Below are 16,593 nucleotides of genomic sequence, written 5' to 3' on the forward strand. Positions count from 1 at the left end.
ATACATAAATAAGTAGTGCTGAATTATTAGAACAATAACTGATGCGATCTTTTTTTTCTCGCACTGCGCTTATTAAGCGTTTGTCCAATGTTGTCCATTGGCATATTTTCGATATTTTTCGCAGTGAATAAATAACATGTGAAAGTTTATCCACCAATTTCGGGAACTCGTTTCTTTTAACTTTCCCATTAAAAAGGTTAACGTTCTGAATGGTAAAGTGTGGGCAATTGCGGCGGGCTAAGAAGCGCTTCTAAGTTGCAAGAATGAACTTGACACAATTGATGAGATTGTCCTCCCTCCACACATCCGGCCGGGTGTTCTCGTTGGCAAAAAAGAATGCTGTTTTGAAATGAAATGTACTCAGCCTGTCTTGATATTCTTGGACAAACAACTCCTTTCTCATGATCTTTGTCAGAGCAAATGCTTTTATCTAAGCTGAACATAAATAGTCGCTCTGTTAGATTTGTGGAAATTCGCCATTGGTATTCAGAAATATCGTATGTACAAATGTTCGAAAATTTAGGGGGTCCCTGTGGAACTATAAAAACACCATATTTCTTGTTTTTTTTCAACGTCTTCTCCGAAGGCCAATGACCAGGGCAAGGCCTTTCGAAAACAAACCTGCATTGTTTTGGAATACTTTTACAGTAACATGCGCGAACTAAGTCGACACGACCTTTACTTTCTGCAGGTCCGTGCCGTTTTCCTGTCTTCAGTATGTTTGTTTAGTTGGTTTATGGGCTCGAACATAACCGTATGTGGAGTCATGCCATCAGTTGTCGTCGAATCCCTTTGTAAAAAAGTCATGATATCAACAGGATCTCGATTAGGATCAAGTTTTCGAAAAAGTATTGCTTGTGTTGATGGTTCAATTATTGTTAAAATACAGTACTGCGAAGCACAACCGTTTGTGCTCACCTTAACAACGAATTGGTGTGTATGCGGCTGAAGAGGAGGATTTTTTTAATCAAGAAACAAACAAAACGTATCAAAACGAGGCAAAAAGTCTGTATCAGACATTATTCCGGCTGTTGTAGTGCCCTCGATTTGACTTCCAAATATATAAGCTCGTCTATTATGCAAACATGCGATTAACTTCACAGTAATTGCACGTTCAACAGAGAACAATACTTTCCGTCTTAATTGAATAAAATTTTCACTGACAGCAACATCATCAAGAACACGTGAAAGTATATCTGAGAAATCTCTATCATCTGGCACATAACTTTCACCATCTTGGGTTGTTTTCCACACATTCCTCTCATTCCGTGATGACTGTTTATATTTGCCTTCAACTATGTAACAACTATTACATTATATAAAACAAGTTAACTAATATGGAATGTCTATGTGTTATATTATACAAAATAGAGTTGTAGTTGTGCAGTATTGCGTGACGGTGAACTGAAAAAATCCATATTGAACGAGGCGACATCACCCATGTTAGATCACATAAAACTCTTGCATCAATATTCAAATATCATACATGTTAGCGGTATGAATTTCTAAACTGTCGTTCAATGTTTAAATACTAAATAATATAAACCAAACAACCTTTTATTTTCGTTTATTATGTCCGTGAAATATTTTTCTTAACAGCATTATGCGCATGGACTTCGGAGACTTTCCGTGGTGTTATGAGACTTTCCAAACGGTGTTGTATTCAAAAAGTCCGCAAACATGTTTGATTAAGTTACACTTAAACATCTATAACACTTCACTATAGAAGTCTTGTTGTGTCTTATTTTCCATTCCGACGTCTGAAATACATGCAATCATTACTAATTTACAAATGCTTTAGCATATTGTTTTATAGGTATGTAACTAAATGAATAATAGGGATGAATTTGAACTGGGATACACAATACATTAAACTACCAAAAGATTGTAAACTTAATTTATAACGACATAAGAAATAACTGAGTAAAATCAATTTTTGTTTGTTTGAATTTCACATATCTTGTTGATTAGAAAAATATGAAAAACAATATCATATATATTATAATGGTGTATTTTTGTGTATTACCATTCCTATCTGTGTTCACCGATTTCGCATCATCTTTTCTTTGAATCGTCTCGTCATTAGCGCTTTCTCAAAGTGTTCAACGATACCATCGATGTGTTCTTCTTTGTCAGTAACCTCAGTTGTGTGCATTGGTTTTCTGTCAGGCAGGCCGCTAAAGCGTGTATTGGCCAATGCGTCAACTGACGATATTCTGGATTGGTCGTGTACGGTCATTCATACTTCGCTGTGTTCCGTTGTTATCTTTAAATGAATGTGATTACTCAGCGCTTATATTTTAATTAACACAATCATAAAAAAGTTTATCTCGCACATTATTAACATGATTGCATTATGTATAACGGAGATATAACATTCAAAACAACACAGCTATGAAAGTGATTAAATAAATCGATTCGTTGGGTGTGATTTCGTTATATCAGGTCCGCAGCGAATAGTATATTAACATGAGACCGGATATAGTTTCTTGAATGAGATTTTTTTCCATCGTATAATTTTCATTATATTTTTTTACTAAATATTGTCTCCATGAACAATGCTGTTATGTATTAGCAACGCATGTAAATTGGAGTAAACGGCTGTTTTCAAATATCAAATGGATACACACTGAAATCACCATGTATTCAAAGACTTAGTTTGTGAACCAGAATGGGTGGTTATACAATTAACTGATATTATTTCGTCTTACTGATTTTGTTCATTGTATAACGTTTATGCAAAACATTTTGGACTTGGACTTGGATTTTCTTCTGTTTCCTGTATTGCCTACATATTCATAAGAGTGTCTTAATTGAATGTACTCCTGATAATAATACCCGAAAGGGGAGTTAGACAATATTGATAGATAGAAAGATAATTTAAAATGTAATAAATAATACGCAATTATTTCTTAATTTTAAAAATACGTTCCTATTATAAAGGTCACGATGGCTCTAAGCAATTACTCTCGGCCCTCATGTGTGATACGAAAGTTTGTGTTGAAATACAAAGTAGTGTGCTTGTTTCCCACCATCAAGAAAGATAAACACGCAGGGGAAGGGGCAAGTTAATTTCTTATGTTTTTTGTGGTTTATACCATATTGGGAGGTACCAATTTGCTAAATCATTCTATCCTATCATCAACAAGCATAGTTAAGTGAGACTCGCAATGCTTGTTATGAGATAGATTCCGTCTAATCATTTTTTATATGATACATCGCTTCCACATTTCTGCGTTCAAACTGTTTTATACCGATCATACTATACTGTTTAGCCTTAACTAAAAGCACGGCGTTTGCAAAACAATCCGTACAAGTACTACTCGGTACAAAATGTCTATACGAGGAAAGAATCGTTTGTATATCTAAAAATGTTTAACACAATGGACGTATTTAAATTAATATTAAGATGACGTAGCCATGTAAACCAAACAAGGTCATGATAAACTGATATTGTCGTCTTACCGATCTTACTGAAGTGCTTCTAGATTTGAGGTAAGTACTACTGGCGTACGACGACCTTTGTTGTTTTGTTTTATATGCTTTCCAAAGCTACAATATTTCAAATGTCTATAATTCATTTCTGAGCAGCATGGTTATAAAGCATAATAAACAAACATGGATTACACATTTGTCTTAAAAATAACATTTACATATTGTTATTTTTATTTTTAAAACCGAAAATGCAAGATCAATTGTAATTATTAGTTAATTGTTAGAATGGTCAAATTATTATTTACCAAATCAACATTTAAGTAAATAGTTACCGTTTTGTTGAAAGCACAATGGAACAAGAAAATCACAAAACCCTGAAAAAGATAGTCACATAAAAAAACATTGCAATCGTAATACTACAACGCATTTCAATTAAATCTCATAAAGCATTAACAAATTGACGCATCGCTTGTTATTATTAAATAGTACTACATTATTCATTATAAAATCATAGATATAGTACGGACTATGCACAATACTGTGAAATTTGCAAGTTTTGATTTTCTTTTCTCATTCATGTAGAATATGTTAGGAGTACGTTTGCACTCGTATTAAGTGAGACAATTAATATATATCAACAATATAAGAATAGAAACTGTTGTGTTAGGAAAGAACATACACTATTGCGATTGTATAAAGCTTCGTATTACATAGTTATGATGATTATTATTTTCATCGAGTACCTGCAGACTGTTGCACACAGCGAAGGCGTACTGTACCCAGGCCATGCTTTCGTCCAGATAGAAAACCCCCAGAACCCACGTTAGTCCCATTAAAGGTAGTAGTACTACTAGACACCGCACTGCTGATCTGGGTAGATAATAAACTTTACATGTATGCATAGTGTGTCAAGTCTTTGTACGTACAGCAACATTATGCGACCGATTTGGCGTATTAACACATGTATTAGCTGTTAGTATTATGAGGTAGATCTACTAGAACGGTCATTTATTAAAACAAACTATACGCACAATTGAGGGTGCATTCAGTTAAAACATATAATAATGCACATATTTAAATAATATTCTACACTTGCATAGGTTAAGAAATATACCGAACGCTTTCTGTTAGCACGCCATTGTGCATGTCTTACAAAAATGCACTCTAAGACATTTTGACCCATAATGTTGTTTTAATAGTTTCTGCAATGTCATGTTTTTTTCTGTATTCATTCAATATGCACTGCACATGTGTCAGTTCAGAAATTACATTTTCCACTTACATGTTTTATGCAATATTCGTTCTTATTATACTTATAAAACTTTATATTGACCAGATCTCAAACGCTGACACACTTATGTATCCATGGGTTTTTTTATTTTGACTTTTAAATATTTTTCATATTTTACTTTAGGAAGCTTTGATGCGTCATGTGGCTTGATGTTCACATAGCTCAAGCAATCTGTAATACGCGAGGGAAACAGACAGATTGAAAACAAGAATGTGTAACACTGACAAATTGAGAAAAATCTACCAGTCCTTTACTTTGATCTTTCAACTGTTGACTTCTTTGCCATTGCATACGATCTTAGTGTTGCCCTTATCACAATCACTAGAATGACGAAGTTGACCTGCAGTACAACAACCTCGCTATTTAAATACCTAATAAACACAATTGTAATAAACACTATTAAAAGTTCAACGGAATAATGCATAGAATATCTTTTTTAATTATGGCTTAAATGGTATCGCGCTTTATAGTAATTTTTGAGATCGTAAAACATACCAAGACCACTAGCAGTGCTGGTCCAACAAAGGCCCAAATGACACCTTCCTTGATGGTCAACCAGCATCTTAAGTTGTAAAAAATTATAATTATTCAAAATATTTATTTAAGGATATTTTCTTTTAAATGTGAATGTTATATTCCGAACGAGAAAACCTATAAGTTAGCTTTAAAATCAATGTTGTGTGTCACTTACGACTGTTCGTTGCCGTATCCTTCTGTTTTGGTAACACCAAGCGTAGTTCCAACGATCACAGCAGGAGCAACTAAGCGTAAATCAACATTAAAGTATAGATATCAAAATGTCGTATATTGTGAACTGTTAACAAGCAGTGCATTTATATAATCCATAATCATCAATCTCCGTTTTCGAATTAAATTTAGACATACTTAAATAGGATTTTTTTTACAGCATGATGTAATGAATTTCATTTATAATTACCCCAAGCTGTAGTCAGCATCCATTTCAATTTCGATTTTGTTTTAAAGACAATTAATATAGAAACGGCGATGTCGATACCTTCTACCAGCATAAGGGAGAAAACTACCAGGTAAATGTAGTGCAACAAAGACGCCACGGTTGTGCACACGATCTTAAATTGAAGAAAAAAACAACACATTATCATCATGGGGCACAATATCAAGCAAACTATATTGTGTTGCTCAGTTTACATTAAAATAATACTTTCAGCTTGAAACAACGTGACATTATCATTTTTGTATTTTATCAATCGAGCTTTTGAGGCTTCGCACTAAAATAATATTGACACAAGCCTTGTTTTCTATTCTAGATCGCCTATAAAAATAGTATAAGAAATAATGAGAGCTACTATTATTAGAAAAATAATTCTTGCCTTGTTTTCCGTTCTGTCGATGCCGCCAATAAACATAACGTAAGAAATGATGAGAGCTATAGACAAATTCAACAGCACTGCAACACGTCGTTTGCCAACATACCTGAAATAAATGTTTCAATGTATAGAAATGCTACTAGTTACACGCCTGTTAACGGTATAGCACATGGTAAGTAAATAAATATTGGACGAGTGAGTGGCCAACAATCAATTTTATACCCATTATCACATAGTACTGGAACAGTAAGTAGACGTGTATCGAATTTATCTTACAGTGTACCATTTATTTCTTAAACAATAATGCATAAGGATTAGCCGTAGCTATACGGAATTTCAATATGTCATTTTGTTTACTTCCTTGACGTCATTAAACGTCAATGCCTGATATAAACTGCTACTGATTTATTATAGACAAATAATCGGTCTCCACGTGACCTGGTTTAGTCAATTAAAACGAGTATAATCTGTGAGGTAAGATGAAGTTACTTCCACATCCATTTATTAGCTTGTTTATAAATGAGTATATATAACATTATCGTTATTAAGCAGGGCGAAAACAACAAATGAACGTACTTCCAAAGCACAATATGGACAATAACTGTCAGCCCCAATCCGGCTAATGATATTGAACAACCGACTATAGAAATGATGTCGAGGTCTTTCGTGTTCACATTGCTCTGAAAAAAAGGAAATACATTTTAAGAACTACATCCAATCATTTGACCCATATTTTTTAAATAACATCTGTCATAATATATTATGTTTTATTTCAACATATTTGTTGGATTTCATCAAACAATAAAGTGTTGTCAATTTGTTTATTTTTCAGCTATTTTTAGTGTTGTTATCAGTTATTCGTTTGTGTATTGTTGTTGTTATTTTCAGAAATGAAAACAGCAAAAAAGCAAAACCGATGTGATAACTCGAATACTGTGATAACGTCGAACATAGATAAGTTTAATTAGCGACCCTTAGCAACTCTTAACCACGAGTTTGATTTTAAAAAATACCTGAATAATTGGACTCATGAGGACTGCAAAGTTCGTCAGGTGCGTGCAACGACACGTTGCGCTAGAATGTTCTGAGGACAGGACTCGACAGCCGGAGGTGTCCCAGGAAAAACTAGAACGTTTGATGAAAATACTGTAGCAATCTTTAAATATCTTCTTTTTAACATTTGCATTTAGATTTGTCGATCCATATATACAACTTTAATATAATGTTGAAAATGTTTAATAAATACGAATAAACTGTTCAAAGGAACCATAACCGTTAGAAAAAAAATGCGGTGAATCATCAGCGAAATACGATACATACATTGTGGCATTCCAAAAACTACAAATAGGTGGTGCATGTAGGTCCTGATACATACAAAGCAACATGTTTAAACATAATTATCGCACGTTCATTACATCAAAACGCACATTTAAACAAATATGGAACAATTCGATGAGATCGTACCTGAGCGTACTTCATTGTTATGTCTACCACAAAGTCGGTGGTGTTTTCCCAGTTATCTAAGGTCACGGTCACAACTTCTGAATTTATAGTGGATTCACTAGAACACATTATAATAATACAATCAAGAGCAGTCAATGTATGTTCATACTTGCAATACTTAATTCAGAAACTAATATGGATGTGATTGCTCGTGTTCGTATGATTTTCTTGCTTTATAGAACCGTATAGACGCATGTTTTATATTTACAAACCTGTAATTTTTCAACACTGATGAAATGAGTCCTGTCAGATTTTTGTACAAAACTGCTCCGATGGAGTGCGATCCTAAAACAAACGTGTTTAAAGAGATAGCAATATAAGAAATACGTTGTCGTATGATATACGCGAATTTCCATAGATTACGTAAACACAGTTCAAATTCAAACTTCAAGACAAAGACACGTATGAGCATTACTGTATAGAAACAGTTTTAACACACACAGCACTAAATACAACAAGTAATAAATGGCAAATTCATTACTTATTTACTCATATATGGCATATGAACGTTTTGCAATTACAAAAATGCCTTTCAAAAAAGTATAGAAGAACATGAAATAAATTGTGTACCTACCAATTAATGAAGTGTTCGGCAGAATTATAGAGCTTGAAAAATTTGGAAATTTCAACTCGGCTGCTGTTTTGTTTATCTGTGTGACATGCACGACTAAAACATTGCAAGAAACAAATTAAACATGCCATTTCGTTTCTAAACAGTCAATTAGTTCAAGGAACATTAGAATCTAAATACAAATCTGTTTGGAGAAGACAACTGATTACCCATATTATACGTAGGTATAGTTTTACTGGTATCAGACTCGTTTCCTAGTGAAAGCATTAAAATGTCTGTATATTTGTCAACCACATTAACAACTTTCATCGCACCATAATCAGCCGTACTCTGCAAAGATTAAACGAATTAAGGTAACATATAAGGTCATTAATGTATCACCACGACGGACGTGCTGACATTAACAAAATACATTTCAAAGAGTCAACATAAAAGAATATAAATATTTTGTTATGTTAGAAATTTTCTGATTAGAGTGAAGTGAGATAAAAATGAAGTCTTTATTGTGAAAACGGTCCTCAACAGTGAACGGCGTATGGACAAAAGACTACGCCGAAGAAATCCCCTAAATCATAAGATCACTGATCACTTTGTGCTCACTTCGTGCTCACTTCGTGCTCATGATTGCTAATAAGCATTTGATTTATTGTCTTGCTGAGGAATTGATTGCTGAATATAGTGACGTACGTTAGGGCGCACAATCCGTCTTTATGACGCAACTATGTAACCTATAAATCGCCTCATCGTACCGTGTTAGATCCGTCAGGTGGCACATCAGTTTCATAGTGGTCGTCCCCTGATTGCCATGACTCAGCGTTATCACTATCCAGTAAATTACTTGTTGCGGTAAAGAACGACTTAAAAAAAAGAAACGATAATGATTGTAGTAAATTCAAAAGGCCGTTTCTACAATCAATATTTACACGAGAAGCAATATAAAGCTAAATTATAAAATGTATCTTAAAATATCACAGGAAATGTGATTTTAATTAAATTCTAGTAAATTATCATGTAATGTACTTTTTACTCAACTGCCTTGATGAAATTAGGAAACATATCTTACATTGGCTTGCTCATGTGTAACCTCCTTGTAGTCACTGACGCTTGCTATCGTGTCCAGCATGTCAGTTATAGCGTTAAGTTCGCCAATGTAGGCTGTACCGTTTGCAGGTTTTGTTACATTAACTAGCTGATCAAGACTGTCGGTGAGTTTCGCAGCAGTCGGTGATTCTTTGAGTCTTTCCACCTTGTTTTGATCAGAAAGTTAATTCACAACATTACAATTGCGACACCATGCAGTACGTGCGTTTTGGAATAAAGGTCGTTATTTGTATACGTTGGTTTAAATTGAGTAGTCAGTTTTGAAATGAAAACTAAAGACCATGCTTTACCTGAAACTTAATTCTGGTGTAAAATTTACCTCGAAGCAGACGTAAAATGAAATAAAAATTACATTTGCATAACAACGTATAGTTTTTATGAAATATAACACTTATTGAAATATAATTAGCACTAACCGTTGATATTAATTCAGCTACGCGTTTGGATACGCAGTTGTAAAAAGGTTTGAGCCATTTTCCTTCCTGACTACATTGCCGACTTACTTTCCCGAAAAATCCTTCAAAATAGTATTACGTAAAATCCTACATTAAAATGCATGAGTTATAATTCCTGTTTGTTAAACTTTTCATTTAATATATTATTTTCAATATTCTCCCCTTGTTTTGTAACATAAAATATAGCGAATGTAATAATAAATAAACCATATAACGCTTAATATATGTGTTTGACATGTGTACATATTTAGAACAGATTTCATAATACTTCTACAATGTAGTATGGACTGACAGAAACGTTATATATGTAAGAAAATTAATTTAATATTTTACCACTTGGACAATCATCCTCAACAATCCTCCCCGGTTGTGTTTCGTTCCAAGTTCTTTTTTTGGTATCCATGTCGATAGAACAATTACCAACATACTCTTGCACTTTAACCAATGGACAAACAATATTATTAAGACATTGTTTTTTAATATAAATTGGCAAGTAAACGACTTCTTAGTTCAACAAATAACCTTTTGTAGCAGGCAACACAATACATTGAATTAATATAATCATCAAGTGAATAAGTGAAGAATGTAACATATACCTAATACATGCTGACAAAACACTTTGGAGTATTGTAGCAAAGCCAAATGATGGGATTGAAGATTGCTTTTTCATACCTCATGTGCAATGGGTTTATTTTTTCGATACATCACACTCAAATTACGGAATTCAGCACAATGTGAGTAACGTAACGACGTCTGGTGTCTATCAGTTTTGTAGACATAGTAAAACGATCAAAATATTCAAACAAGATGACCGTGAGGATCTTTGAATGCTCATCAGAGAAACTGTAGCTGAGTGGTATAACACTCGTAACCCCTGGTTTGGATTACTTTTGACGACAGTGGCATAACTTGAACATATGTTGCTATATAAGTCTGAATAAACAATTTACACAACCATACGAGTTTGGCAATTGTGTGTATCACAGATGCATAATTTGAAGAAACTTAGTAGATGACCAATATCTGATATTAAGACACTTATCGACCTGTTCTTTTCAAAAGAAAATAATTTAAGTTATTATGCTTATAAAGCCTATATACAAATACTATATGAGCGAGTTAATTTGGAATCAAAAGGCAAGATGCGAATAAACTTGGTTTGGGGCCACTATGCGATGCTACATATCACATGCCAATCTTCTGGGCATTCCATTTCAGGAGATTATTAATTTTAACTGTTGAATATATACAGGTAAGAAAACATGGTTCTTCCAGGGCGGGGCAACTTTTGACCGCAGTTCAATGTCACATAACAAATACCAAACCGTTGGGCCTTGCGATTTTAGAAGAGATTGTATGTATCTATATACATATATGGAAACCAAAGTAACCAAAAGAACCAAATTTAGACCCCAGGGGTATGATATGCGCAAACTTGGTAGAGAAACACTAAAAGATATTACACGATATTGAGAAGCAAATACCAAACCTCTGGGACTTGCGGTTTAACGGGAGATTTGTTTTTAAGAATTCGCTTATAACGTTTAAGGAAACCTTTCGGGTCCCCTCATCCAGGGGATGATTTAAACAAATTCGCAGAGAAACACAATGCCGTGTTACTTGGATATGCAATTATAGAGGAGAAGATTTTTAAAGATTTTTATTTTTAAACTTTTTTTGGCCACGTTAATAATCAACGAACCGAACCCATTTGAAAAACTTCAATAGAGGACTACCCATTGACAATTTCTGTGTAGTTTCGTCAACTTATGCCCCACCCGGGGAACATGTCGTACGCATGCAAGGATGAACGACGGAAATCACGGTAAATCAATAGCTCACCACGAGCACGTTTTGATCAGGTTAGCTTAACATTATCGCTTACACACAATGCATTTAGGTGCAGGTCCTGTCCATTGACCAGTAATCCTGCATGTTAATGTTGCCAAACCGACCAGCGTCGTGCCCGGTGAACAAGAAAACGTTGCCGTCGTGTTGGAGATTGCCTTTGATGGATTTGGCGCCAATTCGATTGTTAGATTGTCGTTAGTATCCAATACTGGGCATTCTTAAAATAAAATCTTAAATCGGCATTCATGTATATTCATTAACGTATAATGCATTGTAGTTGACATTGATAAGTGCCTGAAAGTGTTGTTCAAAGCACAATCACAAATCTCATATTTAATTAGATTATAAATAATCGATCTTAATAAAACTTCTGAATAGATTGTATTAATAACGATTGATAGTATACCTTCTAATTATGTATTACCTATTGGAACACACGCTGAATATGTAAGTGGACTCCATGTTCCATTCGCTGTACAAGTAGCAGATTCAAAACGTGTGTTGGTTTTGTTGACGACATGATACCCCGGATTACACGTCATTTCAGCATCAGAACCGAAAGTTGTCGCGTTTTTGTAAATAATTGGTTGATGGTTATCCAAACTAGAATCACTATACCACTTCCCACAATCTGAAAGATACAAAATAGGCATTTGTATTATATGCATCCCAAGGTTCATTGCTTTACAAATAAAATAATTGAACGAACTAAGCCATTAGTTTGTGTGATCACACCCATAAAGTGTTATCTTAAGTGTCTGAATTTGTTTTTGAGACAGACGATTGAATATTAAAGTTGGTATTATAAACGAATAAATCTTAAATATTCGTTTGATTGTTATTCGTAAAAGTATTTAATTTTACTTTTGTAATTGTTTGAATTAATAGTCGGCGTTATTAAAACCATAACTAATACATAAACCGTTAATTTGTTTATAAATTGACATTAAATGGACACAAACAAATATAACAATTTAGTTATAGTTCAGTTAACATTATTTTTGTTAAAACGATGACAAATTGTGTTACTAGCTCTTGTGTGTATTATCGTGTATTATAAGTATTTAACAAAGAGTTTTTATCACTGAGGACCTTCTGGCATTGACGAACCGCATAGAAATCCCTGAAACACATGGAGAACCGAAGCCGAAGCTCTAAAATAGGTAAGGGACCGAAGCCGACAGGTGAAAACCTAAGCAAAAAGAGATCTTTGTGCATTGTGCGCTCAGTTGAATAATCCATATTCGAATCTATGTTTCGTTGTTGCGAACAACTCATTCTGTTCCAAAAGGCCATGTTCAAAGAGAAACCCCTGTTAAAAGATTATGGTACACGCAAATAGGTCTTCGATTGGAATGTTTTCATGACCTCAATAACATCTTAATAACCTTCGATGGTAATAACCGACCAGCCCTCTTATCTTAGTAAAGCAATATAAGCTCTCCACTGCGTTCATTGATAGTATACATTCTTCAGGTAATGATGATGACAAGAAGATGTGCAGCCGAAAAATATTCAATTTTTGTATAATTATGTCTTTTCTAAAACCTTCTCAAAGCATAAAAGGTTATGATTTATTCACGTTCATATAAAGTTATTGTTTGCATTTGCATATAAAAATTACTTAATGCGCCATAATGTCCATAATATTGTATGGTTATGTGCGACGTGATAACTATGTAACTTCTTTAATTAAAAAAAATGTGTTTGTAAATAAAAACCTGAACATAACATCTATAACAAGACCACATTCATAAAAACGATTATAAACTTTGGAATTTATCTGATACGACCGCTTCTATCTATTCACATTAAGTTTAAAAATCGCAGCTTGTATGTATTATTACGGTTGATATAAGCATACTTTCTAATGATAATTGACCTATTAAAACACACGCCGAACAAGTAAGTGTGCTCCATGTTCTCTGTACAAACAGCTGATTCAGATCGTGTGTTAGTTTTGTTGAAGACATGGTACCCCGGATTGCACGTCATTACAGCCTCAGAACCAAACGTTGTCGCGTTTATGTAGATTATTGCTAGGTGGTTATCAGAAATATTATCACTATGCCAATCTCCACAATCTGAAAGATAAAACATATACAAGCTTGTATTATTATCTGCATCAGTGACACTTAAATATCTAAATTGTTGCATCACTGACTATTTCTCTTATCTAACCAAAACAAAAACAGGATCTCCACAATGTTAATTGAGAATATACATTCTTCAGATATTGATAATACCTAGAATCTGTACAACCAAAACACACGTTAATTTTTTAAATACAGTTATTGATTTTTTTATCACATTTTTACGTCATAATCAATGCCTATATGCTGCTGATTTATTTACTTATAAAGATATAAAGTATAATGTTATTGTTTGCATTTAAATATGAAAGATTGTGTTTGCGCTTTAATTTTATTTATAGTTTAACGTTATATGCGTCATGATAACCATGTAACAATTAACAATTTTAAATGTCAAATATGTTCTTTAATAAAACCTGACCATAAAATCTATATCAATCAAGAACACATTAATAAAAACGATTATACACTTTATGATTTAACCGATAAGGGCGTTATCATCTACTTACATGTATATATTTCACTGCTCTTATCAATTATTTATGTATTATTTCGAGAAAATGATGAGCCCTAAAACTAAAATATTTAAACTAGTTTCAACTAGGATGACTTATATGATAAATAACCAGAACCGCTTTGTCAGAGGCATGGCTAGATTCAAAGGCACATAACTACTGGTAACCATTAACATTTTATTGTAGCTTTTTACGACCACGATTCTCTAGGCGTAAAACAAATAGCCAGTGAGACGAAATATATATAGATATTTAATTGTTGAATAAAATGTTCAGAATACCTAGGGTAATTTTATACTAATCGTGTGATAACACTCAACGAATAAAATATTGAAATAGTAAACTTCATAGTTACGTGGGGTAAATAAACCAGTGACATTCGGCGACATTGTCGCCTCTGAACGTTTCCGTAAAAATACTACCTCTATATGGGTATTACCAATGCGCGTGAAGTGGACTGCATAATGTAATTTGTAAAAACAAATTGTCTGAAAATCCAACCTTGATCTTTATTATAGTGTTATACAAATGCGTTCTCTTTGACAATTTCCGCTTTTCGGGAATTTTTCGTTTAAATGATGTCTCTTCTTAGCGAAAATCCAGTTAAGGCGGTAAGTGTCGTCCCGGATTAGCCTGTCTAATCTGGGATGACAATTAACCCACAAGCATTTTACCCAGTTTTCTCAGAACACGACACATAAGACTCTCGAATTTTATATTTGGAATTTAATATCAGATAGATGTCCTCTAAGAAGTTAATTCTACTTTTCCTCCAATTTATTGCATGCCCATGTGATCATATACCTGTTTTATATAGTCATTAGACTTATGTATTATATTCTATTCATACCTTTCGGTAAATAAGTGGAAAATACCATTGGATGATAACCAGATGTTGCTCGAATGAAATTATAATATTTTAAGAATTGCACTCTTGCTTGTTGCCACGTGTTATGTGGCTTTACTCAAATGTTTTGTTTTACCAAATGGTTAATAACCGAATCGTCGATGTGAAATTCGACCTGTTAAACACGCTGACAAATTTCTTTGGATTGTGGTAGGAAAAAACACGGTTGTGGACAAAATGATAATTTATACTTTATGTACGTCGTATGTTCAATACACCACACACATATTACGGAATACAACACAAAGTTAGTAACTTGCACATTATAAACCATTTATCGAAATATGTAACAAGAAGACCCTCTTTAATCGGCACACATTCATTGTTATCAGCGTATTAACAGTAACTTCTTAATTTTCTATTAATTTGATAATGTTTGTTTTAAAGAATAATTACAAATAATTATCCTCTTTAGTTTGTTTTGTTTTCACATGATTTCGCATTATCACAACTAAATTAAACTTCTTCGTTATATTTGTGATATAATGTAAAATAATTGTATTCATGAGATTTGAAAATAGCAGATTGCAATAATTACGGGTGATATTTGTTATACTTCATAATCAGTATTTACCTATTGGAACACACGCTGAATAGGTAGGTGCACTCAATGTGCCATTTTCTGTACAATAAGCTGATTCAGATCGTGTGTTGGTTTTGTTGACAACATGGTGCCCCGGATGCATGCACGTCCATAACAGCCTCAGAAACCGAACGTTGTCGCATTTTGTAATTTTATTTGTGATGGTAGTCCGAATTAGAATCCTGTACCAACCGCCACAATCTGCAATATATAAATAATATATGAAATATATAAATAAAGACCTTCGTATTATTACATGTATCCCAACATGCAACACTAGAAGAGTTTAACGCATTAAGGCATGACACATACATAAAGCGTAACGATGCGAAAAACATCAAGCATTAATAATAATAAACAGGACAGACGCGGACTGTCATATTTCAGCTTGACTGTGTCTTGAAAATTGAGTCGAGCGTTGCCTTAAGATGTTTTTGTAACGCCTCTAATGAATGTCAAGCACCGTCGCAAAAAGAACAAACGGAATCCACTGTAGCTTTTTTAGTACTCCAGGGTTCTTAACCTATTTAAAATATTCCTCTTGTGAAGGACGCTAATCGCGTCGTAGACGACATTTTCGTTAATGGTGACAGTGCCAAACTTCACTCAGAAGTTACCTTCGTATAGATTTATGTAATTATTGTCATCAAATTAAATAATTCTAGATGTGTATGGATAAATATAACTAATTTTATTTAATATAAATCACCATAATTGTCAACATAGTTGAACCTTTAATTTACGGTTTGCATACCAATGATCTTTTATTTCGGACAGGAGATTGTGATAGTACTTGAAATCGTATGCGCCTATATGCAAGGCTTATTAAAAAAAAACAAACAGAGGACGTAACTTAAACAGTTACCCGTTTTCAGTAACACAAGTCTATATCTTTAGACCATAAAAAGTAATTGCATTCATTGAGCATTGATTGACATTAAA

The 16,593-nt window shown here is 33.6% G+C and overlaps 2 protein-coding genes across 6 annotated transcripts in view; one reads left to right on the top strand and one right to left on the bottom strand.

Moving 5' to 3' along the window:
* LOC127850612 (uncharacterized) overlaps positions 1 to 16,593 on the top strand; it is a 1,644,088-nt gene that overhangs the window by 1,188,057 nt on the left and 439,438 nt on the right. The gene's annotated exons all lie outside the window — the stretch shown is intronic.
* On the bottom strand, positions 1,553 to 15,732 carry LOC127850613 (adhesion G protein-coupled receptor B3-like). Of its 4 annotated transcripts, none has more exons than XM_052383780.1 (24): positions 15,643 to 15,732; positions 11,978 to 12,184; positions 11,588 to 11,770; positions 10,036 to 10,137; positions 9,664 to 9,764; positions 9,210 to 9,392; positions 8,896 to 9,003; positions 8,356 to 8,476; positions 8,150 to 8,242; positions 7,788 to 7,860; positions 7,537 to 7,633; positions 7,393 to 7,436; positions 7,086 to 7,197; positions 6,649 to 6,752; positions 6,076 to 6,178; positions 5,664 to 5,814; positions 5,418 to 5,487; positions 5,222 to 5,288; positions 4,981 to 5,066; positions 4,179 to 4,305; positions 3,768 to 3,809; positions 3,466 to 3,552; positions 2,027 to 2,266; positions 1,553 to 1,760 (listed from the first exon to the last, which is right to left on the bottom strand). In XM_052383780.1, exons 2-23 carry the CDS (start codon positions 12,093 to 12,095, stop codon positions 2,240 to 2,242), a joined length of 2,199 nt encoding a protein of 732 aa, XP_052239740.1. In that variant the 5' UTR covers positions 12,096 to 12,184; positions 15,643 to 15,732; the 3' UTR covers positions 1,553 to 1,760; positions 2,027 to 2,239. The 4 variants fall into 4 exon arrangements, with proteins under 4 accessions (XP_052239740.1, XP_052239739.1, XP_052239738.1 ...); XM_052383779.1 differs by lacking the exon at positions 15,643 to 15,732 and adding an exon at positions 13,436 to 13,471; XM_052383778.1 differs by lacking the exon at positions 15,643 to 15,732 and adding an exon at positions 12,664 to 13,332.

The sequence above is a fragment of the Dreissena polymorpha genome, chromosome 11 (assembly GCF_020536995.1).
Source record: "Dreissena polymorpha isolate Duluth1 chromosome 11, UMN_Dpol_1.0, whole genome shotgun sequence".
NCBI classification, from domain to species: Eukaryota; Metazoa; Mollusca; class Bivalvia; order Myida; family Dreissenidae; genus Dreissena; species Dreissena polymorpha.